Below are 27,007 nucleotides of genomic sequence, written 5' to 3' on the forward strand. Positions count from 1 at the left end.
AAACATTGGATTACTAGGTCTTTATTAAAAATATGTTTATAAAGCAACGTAACAAATTATTGCAAATAAGGCATCTTCATACATGTTCGACGATGCTTATTTTACAATAAAAATGTTCTGAAAATACAGTTGGCAGCAGTTAATTTCAAAACATTAAAATCAAAGAAAACATTTGTAATTTTTTCTATTTCTAAACGTTAACAATGGTTTGGAAGTGTTATTTCTGTTTACCGGTTTTCTCGCATAATCGTCGCACATTTAATACCAAAATCAAGTTTGAAAAGTGGGGGGAGGGGGGGGGGGGGGGGGGGGGGGAATTAACCGTAAAAAAATTTTTTGTTAGGTAAGTTATTCATAAAAACAAAACCCGTTCATGGAAAGTACGTTTATTTAAATTTAAAAAAAAAAAAATGGAGTATACAAGAGCACGACAAACAATTTATATTAATAATTAATGCAACAAAAACCTTTATTAAACTTTAAATAGAAAAACAAAATCTGTGACCCGAACGCAAGCCACTTGAATATGTGACGTGAACTAACGCGTAACTATCGTCATAGTACACATTTATCACGAAAGAGTGCGGGCCATCAAATGTAGTTATCTCGGCAGTTGACAGAGAGCCGCGTTGCATGCAATCGGTGCGATATCAATATCGATATTCGACTACGTGTGCGCGCTCTATACAGGAAGCAACATAACCAAACATGAATGATGCCAACTAGCGCTGGCTACATTTTTATAAGCAGTACACCACGGCGACGCAAATGAACAGATAAAGGTTATAACGTTTAAAAAGTCTTTAAAAGAAAATTTACACATCAGACCGCTTCGTATTTCCGTTAATTAAATAAGTAAAATATTTAATTTCCGAATAAATATTAGATTTCTACTTTAAAATACAGTAGAATCTCAGTACTAAGTACTTACAGGGACCTCAAGTTTTTGTACTTAGTACTGAAAGTACTTAGTACTGAAACATACATACATACATACATACATACATACAGTAAAACACCGTTTTAACGAACTTCATTAGAGCGAACAATTCATTACTACGAACCATGCCTTTGGTCCCGTCAGACGTCCATATAACATAATGTAAAAAAATTTCACAAATACAAATTTTCTCGCTCAAATTTTTAAAATATTCTATAAATATTCATTTGAACGAACACTTTTCTGCTCGGCACGGTAAACGACAAACAGATAAAATCGTCGCCATTCACCCATAAACTGCCATCTTATTTATTTTGATAAGCGCGATAGATGACTGCAATGGACTAGTGTTGAAATTAATGCACAAAACTGGTGTATCGACTAAAGCGCTGCATTGTGGTGTTCGCTGACATTACTCTTTGTTCTATGCTCGCACGACGTGTTTAACCGATGTGAAGTTCTACATCATAAAGTATTGCTACACACACATCTCTGGTGGTTTTGTTGTTTATTGTTTGAGAAACGTGGCTATACTACGAGTATAACTTATTTTTACATGTGTCGGGTCCATTTGTTTTTATAGTTTAAAAAACTGTACTTCTGAACATGTCTTCTAGGAAACGAAAGACGATTGATGTGAAACTTGAAATTTTAAAAGCAGTAGATAAAGAAAATAAAAACATTGATGTGGCTAAAAAGTTCGGTATCTCCAAATCAACATTATCCACAATTCTTACCCAGCGATCCAGCTTGGAAGACAATAAAATGTAAACATTTTTTCCTAATGTTTAAATTTTATATTTTTGATTTATTACAGCATTTTTGCAAACAGCTTCTCTTGATTCCAAAGGTAGGCTTACTGTTTTGGCAAACAACTTACCTACGTAGTATTTCTGTATTGTATGTATACTTACTAGTATGTATGTATCTTGATTCCAAAGTATAGCTGTTAAAAGTAATTGATGCTTGTACCACTCATAATGGTATTAGATTTTCTAGTTTGTTTTTTTAACAAGATCGAGTTATGTTAAAAACCCCAAATCAGGCAATCATTGTGATTTCGGTATAAAGAACTTCATTATAACAAACTGCCATAATTTTGGTCCCTTCATGTTCTTTATAATGAAGCTCTACTGTACATACATATCTTTACAAAGAGAAAATAAATAAATAAAAAAATAGCGATATTATAAGATACATAATTTTTTGGCCAAAATCTGACTTCAGTTTAAACATTGGTGTGTATGTATAACTTAAAATTAGTTATTTTTAAAAAAAATCTGTTATTTCAGTTTGTTTTAGAGCTTGAATGATGCTCTGTTGAACAAAATGATCTATCTCATAGAAATATTTGCTATCCCTTCTGGAACCTTTTCGTGTTTAGAGATAAATTTGTTCAGTTTTTCTAAGCTCTGAATAGCTTCTGTAGCTGTCACAGGCGGCTCCTCAGTCAGAATCATCATCTGATTCGACTTTTGATGAGTGTGATTGAATGACTTCACTAACGATGTCACTGTCAGTCAACACTGGTGTTGTTTCTGTTTCATTATCCACAGAGACATAGTCTGTGAATGAAACAGCATCACACTGCATGGAGGTTGACACTTCTTGCCATCATACTTCAGAGTCAATGTCATTGCTTTCGCATGTTTGTGCTGTAGTATGGCTTGCATCCTGGTCTGATAAAATTGCAGTGAGTTTGTCAGTGTTACAGTTCACAATGCCAGCCAGCAGTTGGCAATAGTTTCTGGCTGAACATTCCACCATTCACCAGTAATCATCTCAATTGCCTGACGAACATTGATGTTGGTGGGCACTTTCAACCTAATGTTGATGAGCAACCTCTCAACAAGAAATTTTCGAAAATGTACATTGGCATTCTGAATAATGCCTTGGTCAAGGGGCTGTAACTGAGATGTGCAGTTCGGTGGCAAAAACATCAGTTTAATGTTTTCCAGTCAAAGATCAACAGTGTGTGCTGCACAGTTGTCTACTAACAAAAGAATTTTTCTTCCCTCTTTCTTCATGTCCTTATCGGTTTTCATGAGCCAGTTTGAGAACAGTTCTCTTGTCATCCATGCACGGATGTTGCTTGCATAATCAGCAGGAAAACAAGAAACTCCCTTGAAACACCTGGGAGACTTGTGTTTACCAATAATAAATAGCCTTAATTATTTTTTATCCTGTGGCGTTGCAACAAAACAACACAGACATCCTTTCCTTTGCTTTTTTCCCTCCAGTGCATTTTTCACCCCTATATGCCATTGTCCTGTTCGGGAAAAACTTGTAAAAAAAATGCAGTTTCATCAGCATTGAAAATATTGTCTACTGAGTATGATTTAAAAATACTCTCCCACTTTTCTAGTTTGCTGCCTCTGAGTCTGCATCTTTGTCCTCCCCACAAACAACCTTCCATAATATACCATGTCGTTCCCGGAACCGGTGCAACCACCTCGAACTGGCTTGGAAGTCTTGAATGTCCATAAGCAATGCAAACTGTTTTGCATTAGCCTGCAACATTCGGCCAGTTACTGGAACATTATTTGATCGTACGTACTTCCCTCAACCATTTGTTCATGGCAACTTCCAAACCTTGATGATCGCCAGAATGAAGCCTTTTGCGATCACAACCAAACAAGGATTCTTCATATATCTTTTCAATCTTTGCCCGGTCTTTTACAATGGTACTAACAGTCGTCGCCGCAATGCCATATGTCTTCGCAACTGCGACTTGCTTTTCCCCCTTGTCTAGTTCACTGAGTAATTCCACTTTTTCCTTAAGCGTGAATTGCTTTCGTTTCTTTTTATCTCCAGGATCACTCATTTTGTAGCACAAAACAATGCAATGTCTAAATAACGTAACCTGAAAATAACCTCAACAATAACAATAAACAATCCCGGCACAGACATCAAACAGTATATTAGCGTAACATGACACTTTTGTCTAAATAATTAATACTTCTCTAAAACTTCCGTGTTTCGATGTATCGAATGGTGTTGTGTTGCTCACGTCGCATACTACGTACGGTATAATCTATGGTAGTGCGCGCAACTGTTTGTAACTTTGTTTTGAGGGTTTAGAGGTTAGATAATATGTTGCGGTGGTATTTGTGTATGTTTGTTCTACAACATTAATCATTTAGCTGGAAATTTATTTACCAGTACAAGTAAATTTTGGTGTAGTAATGCCACGCTACTAGTGGAATTTATATGTTATAGTGAAAATATGATACATTAAACTGAAACCATTTTGCATGGTGAAGATACGATTTTTGGCGGGACTTAAAAAAAAACATTAAAGTGAAATATACATTATAATGAGGTATGTTGTACCGGTATTCTACTGTACACTGTTTTATATGGAAAAGATACCTAAACAAAGCGCTCGGAATCTAATAGCGGGACCATAAACATCATGTGACGTTTACACAAGAAGTTTTTTTATCCAAATTTTGGCGCCCTAAAATATGGGTGTGACGATTATGCGAGTGCGACGATTATGCGATAAAAGAGGGTAATAGATTGTTTAATATAAAAAAACTAAATGAATTAAATGTGAACATATGATTTACACAGTCCCAAAAGAATAATGTAAAAAAACTCACCATAAAAAATAAACATTTTGAAATGCTTCAATATGCACATCTCTTGCTCAGAACTGAAGATTTCATGTTCAACTTTAAACACTTTTGAGAAGAACTGCCAAGACATGAGTGGATTCATTGTTTTAACCATATGAGATAGTTAAGTCTAGTTATTGTATAAAAGCATTTCTGACATTTAGTGTGGTGTTAAATTTGCTTATCATAGTGACATAATAAAATTGTTTTAACATTATGATTTCCTACTTTTTATGCATTTTTGACCTGGTCACTTGAAATATGTAAAAACAAGATTCTACCGTAACTATATTATAATGACATCTGACAGTAGGAAGTGAAAATGAATATAATTTTGCAACCAGGAGCATGTATATACAGAATAGGTCTGAATTTTATCGACGGACTTAAGCTGCAGTTATTCATGGAAAAAATATTTAAAACATATATGACTTATGGTCTAAAGTGGTTCCCAAGGCTGGTATGTACATATTTTGAAGTTGGAGCTCAACAATTTGGTTTATTGCAAAAAAAAAAAAAAAAAAAATGGAGATTGTATTTAAGTTGAAACACTAAGTGTTTGAATAACATCATTCAATTTTTAAAAAAAAAATTATAACCTCGGCTATACCTGTCGTCATAATATGATTTCAGCCATTAACAATGTAGTATTGCGCAATCAATTAATTTCTAAGTGTGCTCTATTTTCCTTTAGGTCTAAGAAATATGATTAACAAAAAATCTAATAACGCTTGCTTTTACTTCAACGTAATTTAGTTGAATCTAATAACCAGTTAGGGTGTATTTAAAGATTGTACTTAATTCCTACAATATTTTCTATGTATCAAAGGTACTCTAGTAGTATATTCGGCCAGTGCAAAGCATTTCAAACAGGCTTTTTTCAATTCTTGAAGGGTTATTTTTTTCCAATGTCAATTCTACTTGATCAAAATGATGATAGGAAGCTCCGGCTCTGGATCATTCGTAAAAACTAAAGCTCGCCAAATTGCACTGATATATATATATATATATATTATGAAGAAAACAACAGAAAATAATTAAACTCAAATTTATCACACATATTCTTTTGAGGTAGACCTCTTTATCACATTTCTGAGACAGCATATTTAAGAAACTTCAAAATTAATGATGGTAATGAGGAACATGTATGCGATACATATTTAATCGATAACACTGAAACGGTCTAGAATTAGGGTTTGTAAAAAATGTTTTAGATTTGAAGGTTTTCAAATAGGACGAGAATGCTTTTGTGATGGGCTTTATGTCGCGAGGCCAGACTCTCTGAATGGGCGTACCGCTGTGGGAGGGAGAACGTACCAAGTCGGCCAGCAGCGCGTTGAAATGCTGCACGGCCTCGTCGTGCTTGTGTTGCTCGCGCTCCTTGTCGCGGTCGCGCAGGTGTGTGGCCAGGGTGCGCTGCACCTCCTTCTCCCTCTCGCGCAGGCTCGCCTCTGCGCGCGCCTGCCGGTCCTTGTCCTTCTGCTCCTTCTCCCGCTCGTCCTCCGAGTTGCGCTGCTCGTGCTCTCCCTGCGAACCACCACCACCACCGCCGCTCCAGCATTTCCTCTCATACTGTGCCCGTGCAGTGAAACACATACACAACCTGGCTTAGAATGAAAACCTCGTATCTCAATTTTTGGACGAACATACGTTTTTTATGTTTTTGGCTGGAAAACCTCGTATCTCACAAAATCTTTGGCTGAAAGAAATAACAATGTGCATCCTACTGCTTTCTATCGGGAAAAATGAAACCACGTATATCATTGTAGAGAGAAAACCTCGTATGTTCCGTATGAGATACAAGGTTTTCATTCTAAGCCATCGATATACAACCTGGCTTTAAATGGTTCTGTGATACAGCAACAACAGAGTCACTTTCTTTTATTCTGGTGGATTCCAGCAGTTGACCTTTGCAGCCAGGTCGCGTTGTGGCACGATTCCGGACCAACTGTTAACCATTGGTTGCTACAAGCTAGAAATTCCAGAATTCCCCGACTTTTCCATGTTTTCCGGACCTGAATTAACAAATTTTCCTGACCTTACACACACTAACAATCCTGCAGTGCCAATTGATTTTGAGGATTTTACTGCTTTTGAGGTTGAATGAGCCGTTCAAATGTCCCATTTTCACGTTAAAATGTAAATACAAAAATAAATTAAAATTACATGATAAAAGAATCTTTTTTCTCTAAAGAAAACACTAGCAAGGACTTCAACTGCACCTATATGATTTTACTCTGCAAAAATTATCCTATTAAAATAAACTGTTGGTAAATCTGAAGCAAAGCTTCATTTCTGAAAATAAGTTATAAGAAGCATGTTTACTCCCTGACAATTTCCAATCATTCAAGTTGTTTATCAGTAGTTAACCACTCTGGGAGGTTAGGTTAACTTTTTTATATTACAATTACTGTGATTTACTTGCTGTTTTAATTTAGTACAACGGAAGATCCTTACACAACAAAAAAATTACAATACAATGTTAGGAAGTAAAAAAAAATATTTTTCGAATTTGTATTTGATCTGATAATACAATCATTATTCATTGTTACATCATAATTTTTGTTGTATCCAGGATCTTTTTACGTACTAAATTAAAATGGAAAACATCATATACCACAGAATAAATGAATTCAGGATCATGCCATTAGGATCAAGGGATAGACTTGGATATGCGATACAAAACTTTTACGCAACTTTAAAATTTGATATTAAAATGTTATACCAATAGTACTGAAATAGGAAACACTTAATAGAATTATGAGTATAACCAAGTTTGTAATCTAATTTAAAAAACAAATAATATAAAATATATTTATTTTGTGTTTAGCTGAGGTTGCCAGTTACACAAGTTGAGTTAACCTGCTTTTGAAAGCTAATTTCACGAGTCACTTACTTTATACCGACACCCTTGCAGATTTGCCAATTATACATTTCATAGCATATTATGTTATTTTTTCTCAAATTTTTTAGTTTTGAATTTCTAAATGATTTTGTTTGCGGAATTGCACAATTCCAACAGAAATTTGATAAACTGTATTCTTGAACCCTTGCTAGTGGAATTGTGTAATGGAATTACGTCACAAACTGTCGGAATTATTCCATCACCCCCTGGTGGAATCACAATTCCGATAGAGATTTGAGGGTTTGTTGTTCTTTGGAACTTCAATTTGTTGAAAATGGATGCTCTGTTATGGTTCTGAAATACTTTAAATTCATTTGGATGGTTGTAAAATAGTGCTGATGACTAGTAATATTAGGTAAGCAATAACTTATTCACCTCGTTGCTCGTTATGTTACATGATGTATACATATTCAGATAAAAATACTGTAGGCAGGCCTATCACCAAATCGTAGATTATTTGATAATTTAATTTATTCCTAAAGAAAACTAAACATTTATAAAAACTCAAACGCGATGGATTTAAGAATAAGTCCAATTTACTGTATTTAAACTAGGGCTGGGCCGATCACTAAATTTGCCGATCATTCCGATACCGATCATTTCTGCCGATGATCGGCACCGATCATTGCCGATCACTGATCAGACAAATTAAGAATTATATAGCTTGTTTGATGTTAATAATAAAAATCTAAAAAAAAATTTAATGAAAAAGTTACCTTATGATAACTTACTATTTATTTAACACTTCTTACAAAAAACAATTTGTACATTGGTTTTTAAAAAATGAACAATAATATAATGTAAACTAAGTATTTCCTATTTCTACTATTTCTAGACCTTCCCACCCCACAAACTAAAGTACCCATACGATACTTTTCACAGGTCTTGAAATAAGTGCTTTAAAGAATCACTAAAATAGACAAGTCACCAAGCCTAAATTAGAAAAAAAAAAAATACAGTAGAACCCTGTTATAACGAATCTGAAGGGAGTAGTTTATATGTTCACTATAGAGGGGAAACTTTATATCTGGGAAAACTTTTATATTGACAATACATACTCAAAAGCAAAATCTTAACTACACAGTCCCTTTTCATACACTTTCCCGCATCATACACCATTTTTGTGCCCTCCGTTGAAAAGTGTATGACAGGGGTTCTACTGTACACATTTCCTTCAGAACAATCATTAACAGTGCTGGAAAGAAGAAAAACCACAAATCCTTATTCTGTTTTAGCAATCTTTAAACTTTTTTTTTTTCAGGTTTAATGATTACTTGATTTCATAATGTCTGACATACGTACGTAATTACCTATAACATACCCAAAATATGACAGCATTAAAAATAATGAATGCCTCACTTGATGTTTATAGAAAAACAAACAAAAATACGTGAAAATGGTTTTATCCCAACTCTACTCACGAGAGAAACTTGTCTAACATGACAGCAATACGCTAGTATTGCATTAAATAATGCCCGAGTTTTATATGCCATTAATTTTAACTAAAATATAGACGCTACTAATATGTTGTCATAATTAGTATTCTGCCGATTTAAAACACCTAAAAATTTTTTCTTTATCAAGTATCACGAGATGTCCGAAAATCAGTTTCCTTTAGATGCCAACAGGCCATAAACAAAGCGTAAATGTTTCCTGTTGATCGGATCACGTATTTCTTTTGTCACATTTTCGGAGACTTAAAAGCCAAAATAAAAAAATAAAATAATATTGTAAAATTAAATACAAGTTACCGTAATATCTTTAAAACGTAGAAAAGTATAATATTTTCTTTCGGACAGTTAGTTTTTAGCAAGTTTGAGTTTAAATATAAACAAACTTCAGCGCTTTGTAGTTCGTGGTAGTTGGTTACACTGTAATAGTTTACGGTGCTTGTCGGCTATCTTTAGTGGAATTTAACGCGGTATTCTGTAATTCGTTTACATTTTCTTTGAAATGCTAACCAAACCGCAAAATGCAAACAGTGTCAAAAAATTATTAAAACAAGTTACGGTAGCACATCTGGGTTGATAAGGCACCTAAAACAGCATCCCACATTACAAAGAAAAATTAATACGGAAGAAATTATTTTGAAACATATTAAAAAAAGAAACATATTTATAGGATACAAAATTGATATGAAGCATATATTTCTATCAATTTTTTTTCCGATCCCGTTCCCGTTGGAAAAATATTTTCCAGCCCGAGAGTTTCCCGAATAAAAAAAATCCTTTCCCGCACAGCCCTAATAAAAACCTGTTATTCCACTGCTGGGATTTTGTAAAACAAGTCTTCTGCAGTCGGAATGACCTAGCCAACAAAGAAATATTAATGGCATCCTTACCTCAGTTCCATTTTCCTCTGTCTCCATCTCCTTCCACTCCTCCTTCTTGCGCTCCTTCTCCCTCTCCTTCTCCTTGTCACGCTCCCTGTCCCTGGTCTCGTGCTTGTCCTTGTCCCTCTTCTCCCTGTCGCGCTCCTTCTCACGCTTGCGCTCGTCCTTGAGGATCTTGAGGTGCTCGCGGAACCAGTCCTCCCTCGCCGTGCTCGACTCCACGGCCTTGTAGCGCGAGTCCGAGTCCAGCCTCTTCTTCACGTCCCCCCAGCGCGCGTGCCTGTCGATCTCCGGGTGGTCCCTCAGCAGAGCGAAGAAGTCTCGCTTGATCTGCAAGAGTTGCACCACAGCGCTGCAGTCCGCGAAACACCACTGCCCTCACACAGTTACAGCAACTTACAACATACCGCTACGTGGACTTGTTTTCACGCATCATGCAGCAAGTGCTCTGCTCTCCTGCAAACAACCAACAACCATTTTATGCACTCTTAATCTTTTTTCGAATAAGTATGTTCACACATTCAAAGAGAAATTGAGTATATAGTATCAGAGACCACAGTAGAAATTACATTTCATATCTTTGAACAGCAGGGAAAAATGGGGAAGGGGTTGGTAAAGTAACTTTGAAAATAAATATTACTTGGAATAATTTTGGTGGCAACACATCTTAACTTGTTATTTTAAAAAATTTCTAAATAAAAGAATTTCCAAAATTATACTTGGCTTCATCATACTTAATTTGAATGCAATGGAAAAAAAAAAGGCTTAATATCATCTGATACTACTAGAATCCTAAGAACTAAGTTTTTTCTTTGCTAAAATAATTAAAAATGTAATAATTTTTAAGAACTCCTATATTTTATATAGAAGAGATATACAAAAGATGAATTAACAAAACAAAATTTGAAATTTAATGTACAGAAGACTACAATTAAGACATGAGAAAATGCTGTCATACTGAGTGAAAACAAATCCACAAATTAAAATAAGCAGCAAGCTATCTCCAAAGAGTGTGTTAACAACCACCCTGTAACAGAACCATTTATGATTAGAACAATCCAGAAAGATGCTGCTCTAATCCAAACATTCTAGCTGAGTTTATAAAGTGAGTATGAAAATGATTCAGAAACAAACTCTTCTCAGATTTATAGCTACTAAATGAAGTAGTCAGAACAAACAAGTAAATCTGAATTATTTGTTATTTGTTTCATTATTATAAATCCTCGAATTTACAAATTTTGCCTGTCACAGGCATTTGAAGTGTTTTATTACGTTACACACTAGTTTTAAAACATATTTAAATGTAGTTAGAAATCACCTGAAAAAAAATTAGGTTAGTTTCATGTTCACAAATGTATAAAAAAAAACTAATCTGATATTACAGGACTGTTACATATCATATTTCCCAATAAAAACTTTGTCCAAATAAAATAAAATGGTAGAAAATATATTAACAATACACTTGGACGAAAAACACGAAAAACATGACTAAAAGCCAAATATTATTTCCACACAACACTACGTTCAACATTTGAAATTCCAAGCAAGTATATTAAAGTACTTGCCAAATATAAAAAATCTTAAACCCTTTAATTAATATTAAATTTTACTGACAAAATCCATAGCACTACATAAGTAAATTGGACCATAAAACTTTCACACCAAATATTACTGTCTATTATAAAATAAAGATTGTTTGAGAAAGAAATAACACATAAGAGTGAACTCTTAATCTATGGAAATAATAAATAAGTGGTACCATCAAATGAGCAGGTAATAAACACTGGACTACTCAGTATATAGGGAACAAAAAAACCCACAAAATTCATCACTTAGTGTAACATTCAAATTGATGCTATGACAACTAGCTCTTTAAGATTTTCATATATGCATTTCTGTTTACATTTCTCACACACACTCCGCTCAAGCACGTCTTAGGCAATTACTAATGAAACTCAATAATATATTACAGCAGTGTTGCGTTAGTTTGTCTTGATAGGAATATATATATATATAAACACACTCCACACACACACATTCATACACACATATATACATACACACACACTGATGGCCAATTTCAATGTTGTTGAGAATATGCCTACAGTATTATAAATAAAACAGTAATCATACAGTTTGCTTTTCACAATAATTGTAATAAGACACAGCAGATACTAATTTTAAATTTCAGTAAACTTGTTTATTAATCGAAACTGCTATAACCAATTTATAAAGCATTTTAAATATTATAGTTTTAACTTCACTTAACTTTTCATAGTGAGCAGAAGTGTGCAGAGTTCATTTGTACATACTTCAAAAGAAAGATGCTATCTTTCTACATGGTAATTAAAGCCATATGGCTTATTGTGTCCAATGAAACTATCAACCATGACTTAAGGTCAAGGCAAAGTTTTACATCAAATTGTTATGCACAAATTATATACTGACGGGAACAACAAAATTACAGTGGGGTTCTAACCACTTGGGTAGCGATCCAATACTGATAAACTGAGACAATTCAGGTGTTGTGATCAAACTCACACCCTCACCATTATTAGCCCGATGCTTCATCAGACAACAACACAGAGGAACCTGCAGTGGTCGACAGATGTTCTGCAAGGTAGTTATAGGGTCTGCCTACCTAGTGCAAAATTGCACTGTAGGGTGTTTTAAATAAACATTTTTACAGGGAACTACCAAGCATATTCACAACCCATTTACACACAAAAAGATTTTTAAAAAATATAGACTACATGGGATGCTTACTTTCAAGACATTTGGAATCTGGGAAAAATCTATTTTTTAAGGCCTTCAACAAGGCCAAAATACGCTCTTTCACATTGCTTTTGTTATGGAGTGTAAAGTCCCCTGAATCAAGCACACCATCACCGTGACACAAGTGGCAGCTCAGCTCCTATAATGCGGGCACCTACGAGCACGGAAAATTACCGCTGCACGCCTAAGCAGTAGGCAGCCAGCGAAACTTCACAGCTGCAACAACTTCTAATCATAGGTAAATTAGCATATCAGAGCTTAACGTAACATTAGTGTATCTTAGAGCAGTAAATTTTATATCTGTAGCTGGTCTCTTTACTGCTGTAAGAACTGCCAAATTAAAGTATTGGTGACATCATCACAATATTATTGCCAACAGTAAGGCTGAAGGTAAGAAAGTAAAGTAGGCACAGTACACTGGCAACTCGCAAACTAGCGGTGAAATACAGCACTGCTCATTGGTTTATGAAGCACAATAGAGAATTTATTTTATTTTCAATTGTAACCTAATTCGGAAGTATGGTAATATGTAATAAATTAGTGTGCTTACTTGGACCCGTGCATGTACTGTCATTACTTATAATCCCTACGTTATAAGGAAGGCAGATGAGAAGTTAGGAGGACTGTGTTTTTCATTCATCATTCTAACAACCATTACACCGAAACACCAGCAACAATAGTCCCCAACACTTTTAATTCAAAACCTTAATACTGAACTTCTATAAAACCATAAAAGTCGTATGCACCAGGCTTAATTACACACTTTCCAATCATAAAATCATAGGGTAACTGCTTAATATACAGGCAGTACCCTTAAATGATCCCCATAGATTTGAATGAAAGACTAGCACCCCCCCAAACACAAAGTATACAATAAACATTACTGCAATTATTTTTCAAGCTACACTGATTACTTTTTAAGCTAAAATCTTTTTCAGAAGGCAACAATTATAACTTTATATTATTGTACTTAAAACTTGATGCATTCAGTCACAAAGTAAAAATTTTATATTTTAAAATATAAAATGTTTTTAAAAAAGTACTCTGTCAAATACTACACTGGAAAAAAATTGTTAAAAAGTGAACTAGTTCAAATACACACTATAAAAAGATATTTCCCATATATCCTTAAATTTTAGTACTTTAAATCATTACATAAATGTTATAGTTTGAACTATTTGTTTCGTATTAAGTGCTAGAGCCCTGTAACAGAAAGGGACAGGAAATTAAAATACAGGAAAATCTAGAATATCTGAAACTCAATCATTTAATAGTACTATATTATCAAAGACCCTAAGGTTATTTTTATGAAGGATGAGAGAAAATTAGACAAAAAAGTTGGTATTTAACGGACAGCTTTCAAGCAGAACACCACTCAGCAATGTATGAGCACTCTGTAAGTCATTAAATGGTTCTGAGAATTATAGTTAAAATATGGTTAGCTTCAATTTTCTTCTCTTTAATTTTCGCATGAAAAAAGACACCTAGATTATAACTTTGTCACCTATTATGCCATACATTGAGAACCAAATAGTCTCCAGGATGCTTAGTGTATTAGTATATATTTAATGTAAACATGAAAAATAAGTGCAAAGTGGTTTAAAAATTAGTGATCTTAAAAATACTGTAGTTGTATTTTATACATACAAGTCCTGCCATCTGAACTTGTATAATGTTATATAAATACTAATACGTCCTCACGTTTTTGTGCCACTGTTTTGAATAAACTTGAATAGTACCTGCTAATATATAATGGTAATGGTACAGAGGAAGTCAAATTTATAAAACATTTATTTTAAAGTAAAACATATTTCAAGGCAATATTCAAATGTGTGCATCACATAAATGTATTTTGAGTGAGGCAATGTTGTTTACTTCAAGCCAAAGACAGATAGTCATGGCAAGAAATGCTGAATTTCAGCAAGTCATTTAAGAATATTATAAGTTGATTATTACTTACATTAACTATGAACTCCATCGAAGTAAAAGAGAACAAGAAAACTAAATTTCAGTCATTTAATGTATTCATGCAGTACAAAACAACATTGTTTTTATCTAAAATATTATTATTCATCCAATTAACTAACCATCAAAAATCATTTTTTACACACTGCCTCAACATGTTTTGAAAATACGACACAGGCAAAATGGTCATGCAAGCACACATATGTATGCACACAATCACCAAATTCACTGCCTCTTCAACAACCAAGGTTCATAAAAATATTGTGATAATAGAAAATTATACTATCTTTCAGCCAAACAAAATTCACCACAATGTTATAAAATTTATTTGACCAATAGCATCAATACATATTTATGTATTCATTCTTATTTCATGCCTTAATTAATTTCAAACCAAATCTAAAAATGTTTGTGGCATAAAATAGTACTGCCAATAATGCAAGCAAGCATCACACACAATTACTGCAAAAAAAAAGTAGTTGTAGGAAATCATTACCAAAATGTAACAGCCCTGCAATATTCTTTTACAAGCCAAGGTTGCATTAATTACAAGGTAGCATGAATATATAACTCATCCCACACAATAAATTTAATCACTGCCACTGCTGCTGATATGTGATTCACATTTTGAACTGAGAAATTAACATCAATGTTACAGTATTCCTTTCTTTATTATACCTTAACACAAACATATAAGGGCCACTTTCAACACAAGTTATAGAAATGAAATAATTTAAAATTACATATTTTTTACTCTCATCACTACGTGCACTCCGCACCTGAGGGATTTTGAGTACAAATGAAATTTCAAAGTGAATCGCAAATTGTTCACAAAGTTATGTATTAAATCAAAATTTTGTCAATTTCCTAACAAACTTTAATCAATAATAATGGTTCTCTTGTAATGTTCTTGACATAAATGACTTGTATTTGGAACATTTTGGTATTTATTGTCTCTACAAAATAAAATGGTGGGTGGTGCAGTCAAGAAGAAAAAAGAAGAAAATTTGTAAATGAAAAATATTGCAGTTTTCAACACTGAAAATTCCAGGCATTTTGTTTTCTTTGGTAGGTATTAATTATGCTTCCTTACTGTTCCAAAAAAAAAAAAAAACCTTTCTGGAAACAAAAGCGAATGAAAAAAAATTATTTACTGAAAACACAGGAACAAAAAAAAATTCTGTTTAACTGGATCTTTTACTTCATTTACATGCATATCAATATTGCATTTACTCAATTACACTTAGCAAGAACTGGACCAAATTTTCATCCAAAAACAACTCAACAACTCAACGTGCAGATCACTTCACAACTCCCTACCCAAATAATTTTTGTTCTGGGTAGAATAGGCAGGGCATTAATGAAAAAGCTGAGGGCTGGGGTAGAGAGAAGTAGTACGTCTTTCCTCCTCTGTGTGGCCGAAAGAGTGGAGGCACATTCCAGTGTTTCCTGCTCGTTCCGCGTATAGCGCGAGCTGACAATTTAATGACAGCATGGCAGTCAGGTAGAATACTTGTATACAGCGACAGAAACTTTCTCACCTGACAGGATTATTTGCTACACAGGACCACATTCTGTATCCGGTGGAAAGTTGAAGAATATATTCAAAGCAAAACTTGCGAAAGACAACTCAGCAACTGAGGTCCTAACACAAAATATTGTTTTATTAACAATTTGATTAATTTTTAAATTAAATCTTTAATCATTCAATTTGTAATCTTGTTACAAAGCTTCAGAAATGACTAATGTAGACAAGATGATTCGTTGGAAATGCAATACACACCGAATAATCTTTACCAAAGCTCAAAATGACTCTACAAAAGGAAGTGATGACTCCATTTCAAGTTTAATGTACTTTCATCTTTTAATAAATACTTACGAATCTGATACACACACACACACACACACACATATATACATGTATATTTCAAGATATTGAAAAGGCAGCACACAGGTACAATGCCGCCCAGTAGGAAATTTTATCCTAGTCACAGTTGGCCTTCAATAGTTATTATTTGTCACTACTGCGGTGACTACAGTATCCTTAAAGCCACGTCTTACCACCTTTTACCACGCCTACAATCTGTGCATTAACAGATACTTTATTCTGGTGAATAAAGAGATTTAGGATATTATAAAGAACCATAAAAAATATAAGTAAATATATTTTTTAATGAATTTTTATGCTTAACATCAAAATCCTGCTGCTACCAAATCACATTCTCTAAATAGCACCAAAATCTCTAAATCCACCTGAAAATTACTAGAAAGTGCCTGCAGAAGTGTAACTATTTATCACAAGAAAGTTAGTAATGGAACCATCGATAGTGTATGATTATAGTACAACATTTTTTTTCTTCATTCTGGTGCAAATTGTAATGCTATTCTTCAATTTATTATTTGTTTTCCTTAAAGAAAGTTTGTACCAATTTCCAAAAGAAATGTTAACCTGAAATACTGTTCAAGGTGTGTAACCTGAACTGGTATGTTAACATATAACAACTGTCAAAAATAAACTACAAAACAATATGTAATGGAAAATTAAATTTATAACCTGGTTCCTAAAGAATAGATTAGTTGAATGGTTTCTAAATTTATATGGTGACTCATGAACACTGACCTTACACAAAAACCATAGGCACAAAAGTTCTTAACAGGCATGCCTGTGCATCCAGCATGTATGCTTACTTCTGTCCACTACCCAGGCCTAATCACTGAATAGTCACGACCACAAGAAAATGACTAAAGCATATCTCAAATGGTGTTAGTAGATGTCACAACTATAGGAAGAAAAAAAGACTAAACAGCTTTTAGTCTTTCAATAAAAATTACCTTCAATAACCCGCATAGCTTTAGTATTAATATTGGAGTTATTTTCACACAGTATACAAGAGTGCTGACAGAAAAATGAAGTGTATCAACTAACACCAGATGATAAAACTCACCACTTATAAAAAAGCATTCACATATATTAAGCCAATATTTTTAATACAAGACATTTTTTGCTAATAAGATTTTTCTTTGTGATCACATAATCAGCACAGCAGAATAAATTAAGGGGTAGTATTTTCTAAAAACACTTCCAAATGCAGTGAAATAACTATAGTAGTGAAAGAACATACTATTATTACTTTTTCTGCAGCCTTGGCTTGCTGATTTAAACCAGTCACATGTACAGTCATATAATATATATGCGTATTTTGTGCAACTGTATAATTATCAAGACACATTACTATTTTGCACCAAATATTTAAAAAAAATTACACTTTTGAACCCACATTAAAATCAAGTTTAGTAACACCATTAATAATGCAAACCTCATTGGGGAAATGACATTTATATTTATTCACAAAGCATTTGGTCAAACTTTGAGAATAATTTAAGATATGTGCTACAGTGAAAACATTTTTTTTTTTGCAGATAAACTAGACTGATAAAAATATGGGTATGTTTATAATTTGAGAAACTGGCACAGCTCTTCTCCCAAAATTCAAAGAATGAAATAGTAAAAATAAATTTGTAATAAAAAATTTTCAATCTAGCTGAACATGCTTGCAACAAAGTCTTTAGAATAATATCAAAATTATCATGAAACACACTAAATTAAAAGAAAAATACAAGAATAAATCTCTATTGTTTGCAATAGAAACATACTAAATCAACAAGGCATCACTTTAAAATAAGTATATAAATAAATTCCCTCAATCAAAAACAAAAATTGATGGCTAAAATAAAGTTAAAATTGATTGAAAAAGCACAAGGAAAATTTTAAGACATTACATGGCATATTGTTTCTTATGAATCACAGTCAAAATATTGTAATAATAATACTAATACACTGAAACAGTAAAATACAATTTGGAAACTGTATCAGTTACGGACAAAAGTTAAAACAAAATATTCAAATAGAAATTATTTATGTTTACCTGGTTCCAATAAGGTGGTTTATTCTAATTTGGTATATAAAAAGTGAAAGATGAAACTATTTTCAGTCAACTAGAGCTATGCTGAATCATCAATGTAACAATTCTGTAATGCAATACATAGTGGGTTTCCAAGCTAATCAATACTGAAAGGATATGCTTATTTGTTTAAGTCAGTTCAACTGAATTTTAAATTATAATTAAGAAAATCATTGCAAATGCAAAATTAATTTTGCACATAAGTAAGTTACAAAATGAGCCTAAATATCAAATATTGGTTAATGTATCATTTATGTATGCAGGGATAAACCATATGTATAACTTGTATGTACAAGTATGTGTACATAAATGAAGCATGAAATGAATGAGTAAAAAACTTTTGTTCTAACTGGAATCTAAATAGATTTTTTTTTGGTATAATTATTTATGTATCAATCATCAATATCATAGTTCAGAACAGGCCTACTTGCTGAAAATATTCTGTGATAACTGGGTAATTAAATTAGTAATAGCAAATTCTTATGAGTCCTAACTGTTAATCAGTAGCCATACTGGTGCACCACTAGTAATTAGGACACATTGAAATTCAGAACACACAATAAAAAGGTGATGAGAAGTGGGCCCCATTATCATATTGCCATTAAGCTCTCATTGAGTGTGGATGTGTATCGTGTGAGGGCCTTCCAGCAGTGACTACATGGTGAATCTCTTTTAGTGTATTTGACTCTAAGTGTGCACTAGGGCAGTGTGTATGCCCTCTAGTGAGATTTATGTCTAATTTGCAGTAGGCCCTAATTTATTACCTGCTATGGTAACTGTGGTGCCCGAAAACATGAGAAATGAATAGGTATTCATAATGATTTAATATCATGTAATGAATAACTTGTGTCACATGTACTAATCCCTCAAACATGTTACGATCACCAGCCAAAAAAAAACGTTATTTGCTGTTACATTGGACACTGTAGCAAGTAATTATGCACATCCGAAAATGGACAATCAAGATAGACCATTTCATAAAGCGAACCACATATTTAAACACAAGTTAATGGTTTTAATCCTAACAAGATTTCCTGGGAATTGCAGAAGATTGATACTACCAACAGTAAGATGGAGGAGGCTGTAATTATTCTTACCAGTGAAATGGACTTGCTTATAAACCAGGTTGTGACATTGAAGCAGGATAGTGTATTTTAATTAGGAGATTTGACATGAAATGACCCAACTGATTGAAATATGGTAGAACAAAAGCTTTTTCTTTAAAATCACTCGGATTCTACAAACTGTTGCATGAAATTTGCCTTGCATGAATAATCTTGAGAAAAAAAAATAATTTATTATTGTTAATTTTTATATTATTGTGATATGTTACCCAAAAATATTTTTCTTTGCAGTTATTCACAATTAACGCAAGGGATGTATAATCATGTTATTTATGTACATGAAACTAGCTACTGTAACTCCCAATAGGACTACATTTAAACTGCTTTAAAACTCATTCCTGTTTCCGAACTGAAAAATATTTCCATTAACATCAAACATTATAAAAAAAATCAGTCAAAAACCTGGGAAACATGTGCCTCAAATTTTTATCTGGGTTAAAATATTACAACTGAAAAGAATTTGGGAGAGAAAGCAGGACAATATTTTGCCTATATAATGCATTCCAGATAATCTGAACACTTGTATTATTGCTAAATGTTTACTTTCAAATAAGAATGCAATAGTTAGACACCTTAAAAAGTAAATGTAGTAATATTTTTAAAATATACGCTATTTTTCTCAGAAATTATTTCCTACCAGTTTTCACGTGGCAACCGTGGTTTTAAATGCTAATCAAAACAATATTCTTTTGTGAGATGTATGCGAAAAATTATTACCAGAAGTAAGTTAGCATCAATGCTAAAGTCAGTTAGCATCAATGCTAAAGAGTATTGAAGCAATACATAAATCAGATTTTACCTATTTAATGCTTTATACAGATTTCAAATTTTTAGGTTACAATTTAAATTTCACGAATGTTAGATCTTGTTATCAAAACAATAACTATTAAACTATGTGTGTAGAAAGGTTCAAAAAGTATTTTCAATAATTATTTGTCAGCAAATATTATCACTTGTATTATACTCTGAGTATTTTGTATGCAAGATTTGATTAGACAATTGTTTTTGCTTATTTTAGCATGACTATTAAAGTGTCTCAAAATGTCTTAGCAAGCTGATTTATTTAACCTAAATGTGAAGGCAAAGTTAAACAAATAAGTAAAAATTTAATCAATGTTCTATAAATATTACAAAACAATTTACTCAAAAAATTGAAAAATGTATTAGTAATATAAAGATGAATATTTTTTTTCAAGCACGAGACAATTCTACTTTATTTGTTGGCTAACTTCAAAAAAATAAGTACAACTAAAGCTGACATAGAGTGATAAAACCAAAATAACCAAAGTCTGTAAAGTTAGGTTGAGCTTAAGTTCAAGAATCTGCAGCTCTTGACAGTCCATGATGTTCATATTTGCTGGAATGCGCTACATAAGCCCATGATCGTTGGCATGTACCGTGGCAAAAACAAGAACCTAACTTATTCCACTCTATCTCAGTAACTAAGTAGTAGCTATAATGTGTCAACTAAAAGTGCAACATTTATATGAGCGGCCACTAATATCAATTTTCATTTAAACTTTACTAAAGCTATGGGCTTTATGGTTAGAGCCCCTGGCTGTTGAGTCAAGAGGTAATGGGTTGATTCCCGGCCGGGTACTGCGGAAGGCAATGGTACACCACTGCAGTTTCACCTAGCCTAGTGCGCCCCAGTCATCACACCATGGTCACCTCTCCATGACAATGGTTGGGGAACAGAGCTGCCCCTGGGCTGATCACCCCTTCATCGTCACTAGTGCTGGGCTGGCTTTATGTTAAACACTATCTACCAGTAGATCACGATAAAAGTTTGGGCACACTGCAAATACTATTTACTCAGGCATAAAAAGTTTTAAGAAAACTAATATAATATTGAACTTTCTGACCACTCATATTGGCCATGCTAATCCCACTGAAGGGTGAAATGTAGACTCATGTTTGTTTCAGGTTTTGATTTACATTACTTCCCTTTCAAAAAAATTGTATACCTGCTGAAAAACAATATAAGTTTATAACAATACCAAAATGAGTGATTAGCATGTACAGGTTGTGACTCACCCAACTTTCTTATTAACAATTTCATTAATACAATGTATACACTAGGGCTGGGCCGATACCAGTCATTGCAGATGCCCGAATCCTGTGGTGTGCTGCCAATACTCTAAGCAGATATACATACACTGAGTTTTATACTTGAGGAGAAAACAGTACCCATTTATAAAGAAATAATTAATTTACAATAATACTAAGCCATTACTTACACAGTTGTGATACTGTTAGATAACTTGCTCTCATAATATTAAGCAACCAAATTCATGAAATGTTCCAAAAATTATATAATGAATACTTTTAAAAAAATGAAATACTGGTTTGACATTTACAGACTTCTAAAAAACTATGATTTCCTTTCAAGATAGTTCTGCAAACAAAAATTTAATTGGTAAATTATGGTATCTTCAATGCCTACAATACCAATACCATCAATATTGTCTGATGCTATATCGGACAAGCCCAAATATATATTATGCATAATTTTATGACAGTTCCTACACTTATTTACTCAGTTGCACCTATCTATAGAAAAAACATTCAAGCACGTAATGCATACATTGGTGCAAAATGGTAATGTAATCCGAAATAACATTTATAACTAATCGATCATTGAATGTGTGTGTAAAATACTGAATCTGCATACATACATTTACTTACAAATTAAAAAAAAAAAAAAAAAACCTTACAAATAAAAGGAAATAGTATAGCACTTAGAATTCTGAATGAAACAAAGTCTAAGGTAAAGTAACTAAGTATGACAGTTTGACTCAAAAACAAAATTTCATTAACCAATTTAGATTAAAAACTGATTTGTCATGTTCATGTTTGAATTTTAAATTAAATGAAACAAATTTTCCTAGACTGTCAAACATTTACCACCAAACATTACTGTTTACATTCTTTATCAGATATTATTAAAAGACACACCAAAACCTAATGAATCTTTGCTTGGATCTATAGTTCCAGAAGACTGTCATACAAAGCTACATTAACAATTTCAACCAATTTTAATAACTTCAGAGATATTTGTTTAGCTCGCCAAAACTATTTTCACTGACTAAAAATCAAAGTGAATGACTTTTTTCTAATCCTTGTTAGTGAAAGACATTACCAGTTTTAATCCTTTGTCTGCCCTACCTTCAGTCAGTCTCTCTCCCTCTCTCTTATGTTTTAACTATGAGAAACCAAAGGCGATGGAGTGAGTAATAGTGTGCTATACCGTGTGAGAACAAAACTAGTACCAGCGAGGTTCGGACTTCATGCTGGCGTCACGACAGGAGCGGGGCAGGCTGATGCTCGCCACTTCTTGAAAGTGAATACATTGAAGCGTTAAGTCAGAAGTTTCAAACAATTTACTCTCAGATGATTGATAGTTACTACCAAAAAAAAATTAAGTAATTTGTCTCAAAGTCTAAAATACTTTACTTGCAACTTTATCATCACTTTAAAAATTTTTCACTTTAAAAATCTCTCTTATCAATTGAAAATAATTTACTTGAAGAAAAACTTTTTATCAACAAAAATTACTTTACATGAAGTTATCTATCAACTCAAAACTAAATATTTACTCCTGCTCATACTTTTTGGAAAAAATTTACTAAAAACAACTGCATGCAAACAATTTTAAAAATTTAACAAGCTAGCAACACTTTATATATTGACAGCAAAAAGATGTTTTATAATGCCTGTAAAAAAATGTATAAACATGATCCATGGCTCCTGGAAGGAAAACATTGTAAAACAGCACAGTGCAAATAATTAATACTACAATGTGGACAAAAAAGTACACACAAACCAACAATAACACAGAAAATGAACAAAAACTGAATCAGTTGAAAGTTTAAAAATCAATACAATGGAAAGAAACTTTAAGATGAAATTTAAAGATCAAAATAATTTCTGATACAAACAAATATTCCAGCAAAATGTTTTAAAGACAAGCTCAACAGGTAAGATACAAAAAAAAAAAAAAAATTGACCAAAACTAAAAAAAAGAAAGAAGACAAATTTAAAGACTGTATAAATTTTACTTTTCCTTTTAATTTATTAAACACAAAAAAATTCAAGCCATGTAAAAAGTGTGTACGGACACTATCAGTTAAATCAAATTTGACTGTTTACCAATATTTTCTTAAAATTTCCAAGAAATTATACTATTTAAAACAGTAAAACACTTTCAAGAAGTTTCCAGATCAATATTTGCAGAATAATTAACTCTCTATTTCTGCATTAGGTCAATAAATACACAAGTATGTAAATTCCTTTACTGAAGTTTTTCTGACTTTAAGGAATAAAAACACTTTGTTCTACAGAAATGTCTTTAAAAGTGTTTCACTGCATGTTCCTGGGATAAAAAGTGAACCTTAAAAATTCTACACAAACCTTAGATGATCTGAAAACATTCACATTTAGCCCTGCACCAACACAAAGTAAAGCACTCAAGGTTTACATATACAAAACTAAAAAAAGAGCAAATTTAATTCAAAGTTCTTCAGCTGGAACATCTAGACCCAAGAAAGGATAAAATACTAACAATTAAAAAAATTATCTAATGAACAAAAATACTGTGAGTACTGGAGATAAATTATGCAACTAATCTTCAACAACATTTAAAAAATTCCAATGTATATCAACACTTACATGTTAAGGAATTAAATTAAAAGAAATTGGAAAATTAAAGAAATGCCTTAATAGAACAAAAAAATTAAAACTGCTCGATCCTGGAACCTGAAATGAAATGTGCTAACAAAAATTAATTTTGCACCTTTTGAGATTTCCTTTAGCAAATGTGATGTTTGAACAAATAAATTAATTTGCAAGAAACATAAACCAACATTATAGAGAAAGTTGTAAATTTATAAAGTTTTCTTTGACAAAAAAAATAATAAAACATCGATTCAAATCAAAATGCAGACTTAAGTACTGTCAGGAAACCATAAACCTTTTCTCCCAAAATAAGTTATATTATTTTATGGCTGCCACAAATTTTGAAAGAAACCAGAAAAATGTTTGAAAGTACACAAGAAATGTAACGCTGAAACAAAACCAAAATCATGGTAACTTTAAAATTTACCTAAACAATGCATTTTTTATAAGCCCCTTAAAAAACTTTAACATAAACACATGTTCACTTGATAAAAGACAAAGTTGTACTTCAGTTTACTTATAAGAATCAACATACACCACCTACAAATTAATACACTTAGTTACTTCATGTTATCAGTTATAAATAATATGATATAATAATGATATATAAATAATATGATATAATAATAAAAAAAACTCGCAGACACAGATCATTTATTACGTCAACATAATCTGACTGCAATTTTTTTTTTAGTTAAGTATTTATACATGGTTAACCTATGAATAATAAAAACAGAAACTAGACAATACCGTATTTTTCTTTTATAAGCCAGCATAGACGTCTAGATGTGAACTGAGAGTTAGTACCTCATATCAAACAGTAAGTACTCAAAATGTTTGTGTAGTTAAACTATAGCATTTGTAAAATAGTTTAAATTATGGCCAAATAATTAAAACAATATTGGCTGCATTGAAATTTATATCAGGTGCATTGATGTAACTGTAATCATTTATATAGCTTCCCTGTTACATATATACAAACTAGTTCTTTTATGACAGGTGCTTCAATAAACATATAGACACTGACAGCTGAATAATCTAATGTAACAAACAAAAAAAAATTACGAAGTACCAAACTATAGTACTAAAATGTATAACACAGATACTTTTATTAACTTTTTATTTTTTTAAATGTATGTGTTGCATTACTATCATTTGCCCTGCTAGCAATATTTGGGTCAATAAACTTAAGTCGTGTCTATAATGCAAAAACTCTATGCATCATCCTGGTCCAGTACATCTTACAATACCCTTACCCCTTTATGGACCAACTGACTATCAACTACCTTATTAAATAGCATTTATATATGAATTATTTCCTGTGTGATTTTATGATAGAGAGACTTTCCACAGATATACAGTATTGCTGATGGTATAGTTGTATGACTTATAAATACAAATGTTTATTAGTGCTGCTTGCCAGCTAATCAGAAGCCGGTTTAACTTAATTTTTGAACAAACAATCAAAAATTCTTCTCTATACTGGTGGTCCATGACTGATTAATGTGTACGTGATGCTAGGATAATATCTAACAGTGCTAGCTGGAAATAACAGAATCTTTTAGCCTATAGATGCTATTTTTAACAATATAAGAGCATTAACTTAGTGTAAGGGCAATACTTACAAAAGTATCATACTTAAAGAGTGAACTATGCAAGTTCAGTTCGACACTGCAATCCTCCCATACCCACGTAAAATTCCAGCATCATTTGAACCATTTATATATGCCTAGTGTGATTTTTGAAAACAATATACATAAACAAGTGAACTAAATTAAGTTACATAAGTAACATAACACAAACTGAGTCAATTACATAACATTATATTACAAGTGGACTGTTCAATTGTAAAACTCTGAATAAATAAATTGTAAAACCCTGAATAAATACTGATTCTGACTCTCAAATCTAGTGGACTTGTTTTAAATTGTCTCATTTGCTCAACACTATTTAAGTTAGCCCCAACTAACTCTTAGTTTATGAATTTGAATAATGTGATATTTTTTATTATCAATCTGAACAGAGAAACAATTTCTGACTCTTGCCTCATTTAATGTTCCCTTCATACTTTCCAGTACAGTAACAAGATAAGTTGTATCAAAGCCATAAAAAGCCTCATCATAAAGATAGTAAAAGAGCAGCACACTATCAAGTATCAGTTAGCCTATTTATTTTGTTAATATTTTAAGAATATTAGCTGTCAAAGTTTGAATGTTTGCTGATTTACCTGCCAAAAAAAATGTTATCTAGTAGAGTGTATAAGGTTGGCTTTTATTAGTAACAAACCATTGTGAATGTGTATATATTCACAATAATGTAATTAAAATCCTAAACACATTTAGTTATATAATTCTATGAAAAATGGTTAAAATCCATTAAAAGGCTAACACTACATTATTCCTGTTGTGTATGTAGGGTAATTGTGGACTGGTGACAAATGTGGTGTGTTGGCACCACTGTTTAGGAGGCGGAGTTGGTGTGCTTGTTGTGTGGAAGACAGTTGAGTGATGGCGCATGATGGCGTTCGTTATGTATCGTGTTGTGTTGTAAACTGGCAAATAAATACCTACAATAAGGAATAAAATGTGTAACAGTAAACCCAACATCTGGCGACGAGGATGGGATTGAAGTGCCCCAGTGCTTAATGCATGCGTCGGTTCGCCCTAGTATTTAATTAACGAGTCGTTATATCGGCATCTCCGCAATG

The 27,007-nt window shown here is 32.6% G+C and overlaps 1 protein-coding gene across 1 annotated transcript in view; it reads right to left on the reverse strand.

The window, feature by feature from the left end:
• Positions 1 to 27,007, reverse strand: part of LOC134530919 (transcription elongation regulator 1-like) — a 178,488-nt gene that overhangs the window by 23,474 nt on the left and 128,007 nt on the right. The window contains exons 14-15 of the mRNA XM_063366233.1: positions 9,807 to 10,127; positions 5,878 to 6,087 (exon numbers count right to left, since the gene is read on the reverse strand). Coding sequence (XP_063222303.1) covers positions 5,878 to 6,087; positions 9,807 to 10,127 — 531 coding nt within the window. The remainder of the gene's footprint in view (positions 1 to 5,877; positions 6,088 to 9,806; positions 10,128 to 27,007) is intronic.

Source organism: Bacillus rossius, chromosome 3 (assembly GCF_032445375.1).
Source record: "Bacillus rossius redtenbacheri isolate Brsri chromosome 3, Brsri_v3, whole genome shotgun sequence".
In the NCBI taxonomy this organism is placed as follows: domain Eukaryota; kingdom Metazoa; phylum Arthropoda; class Insecta; order Phasmatodea; family Bacillidae; genus Bacillus; species Bacillus rossius.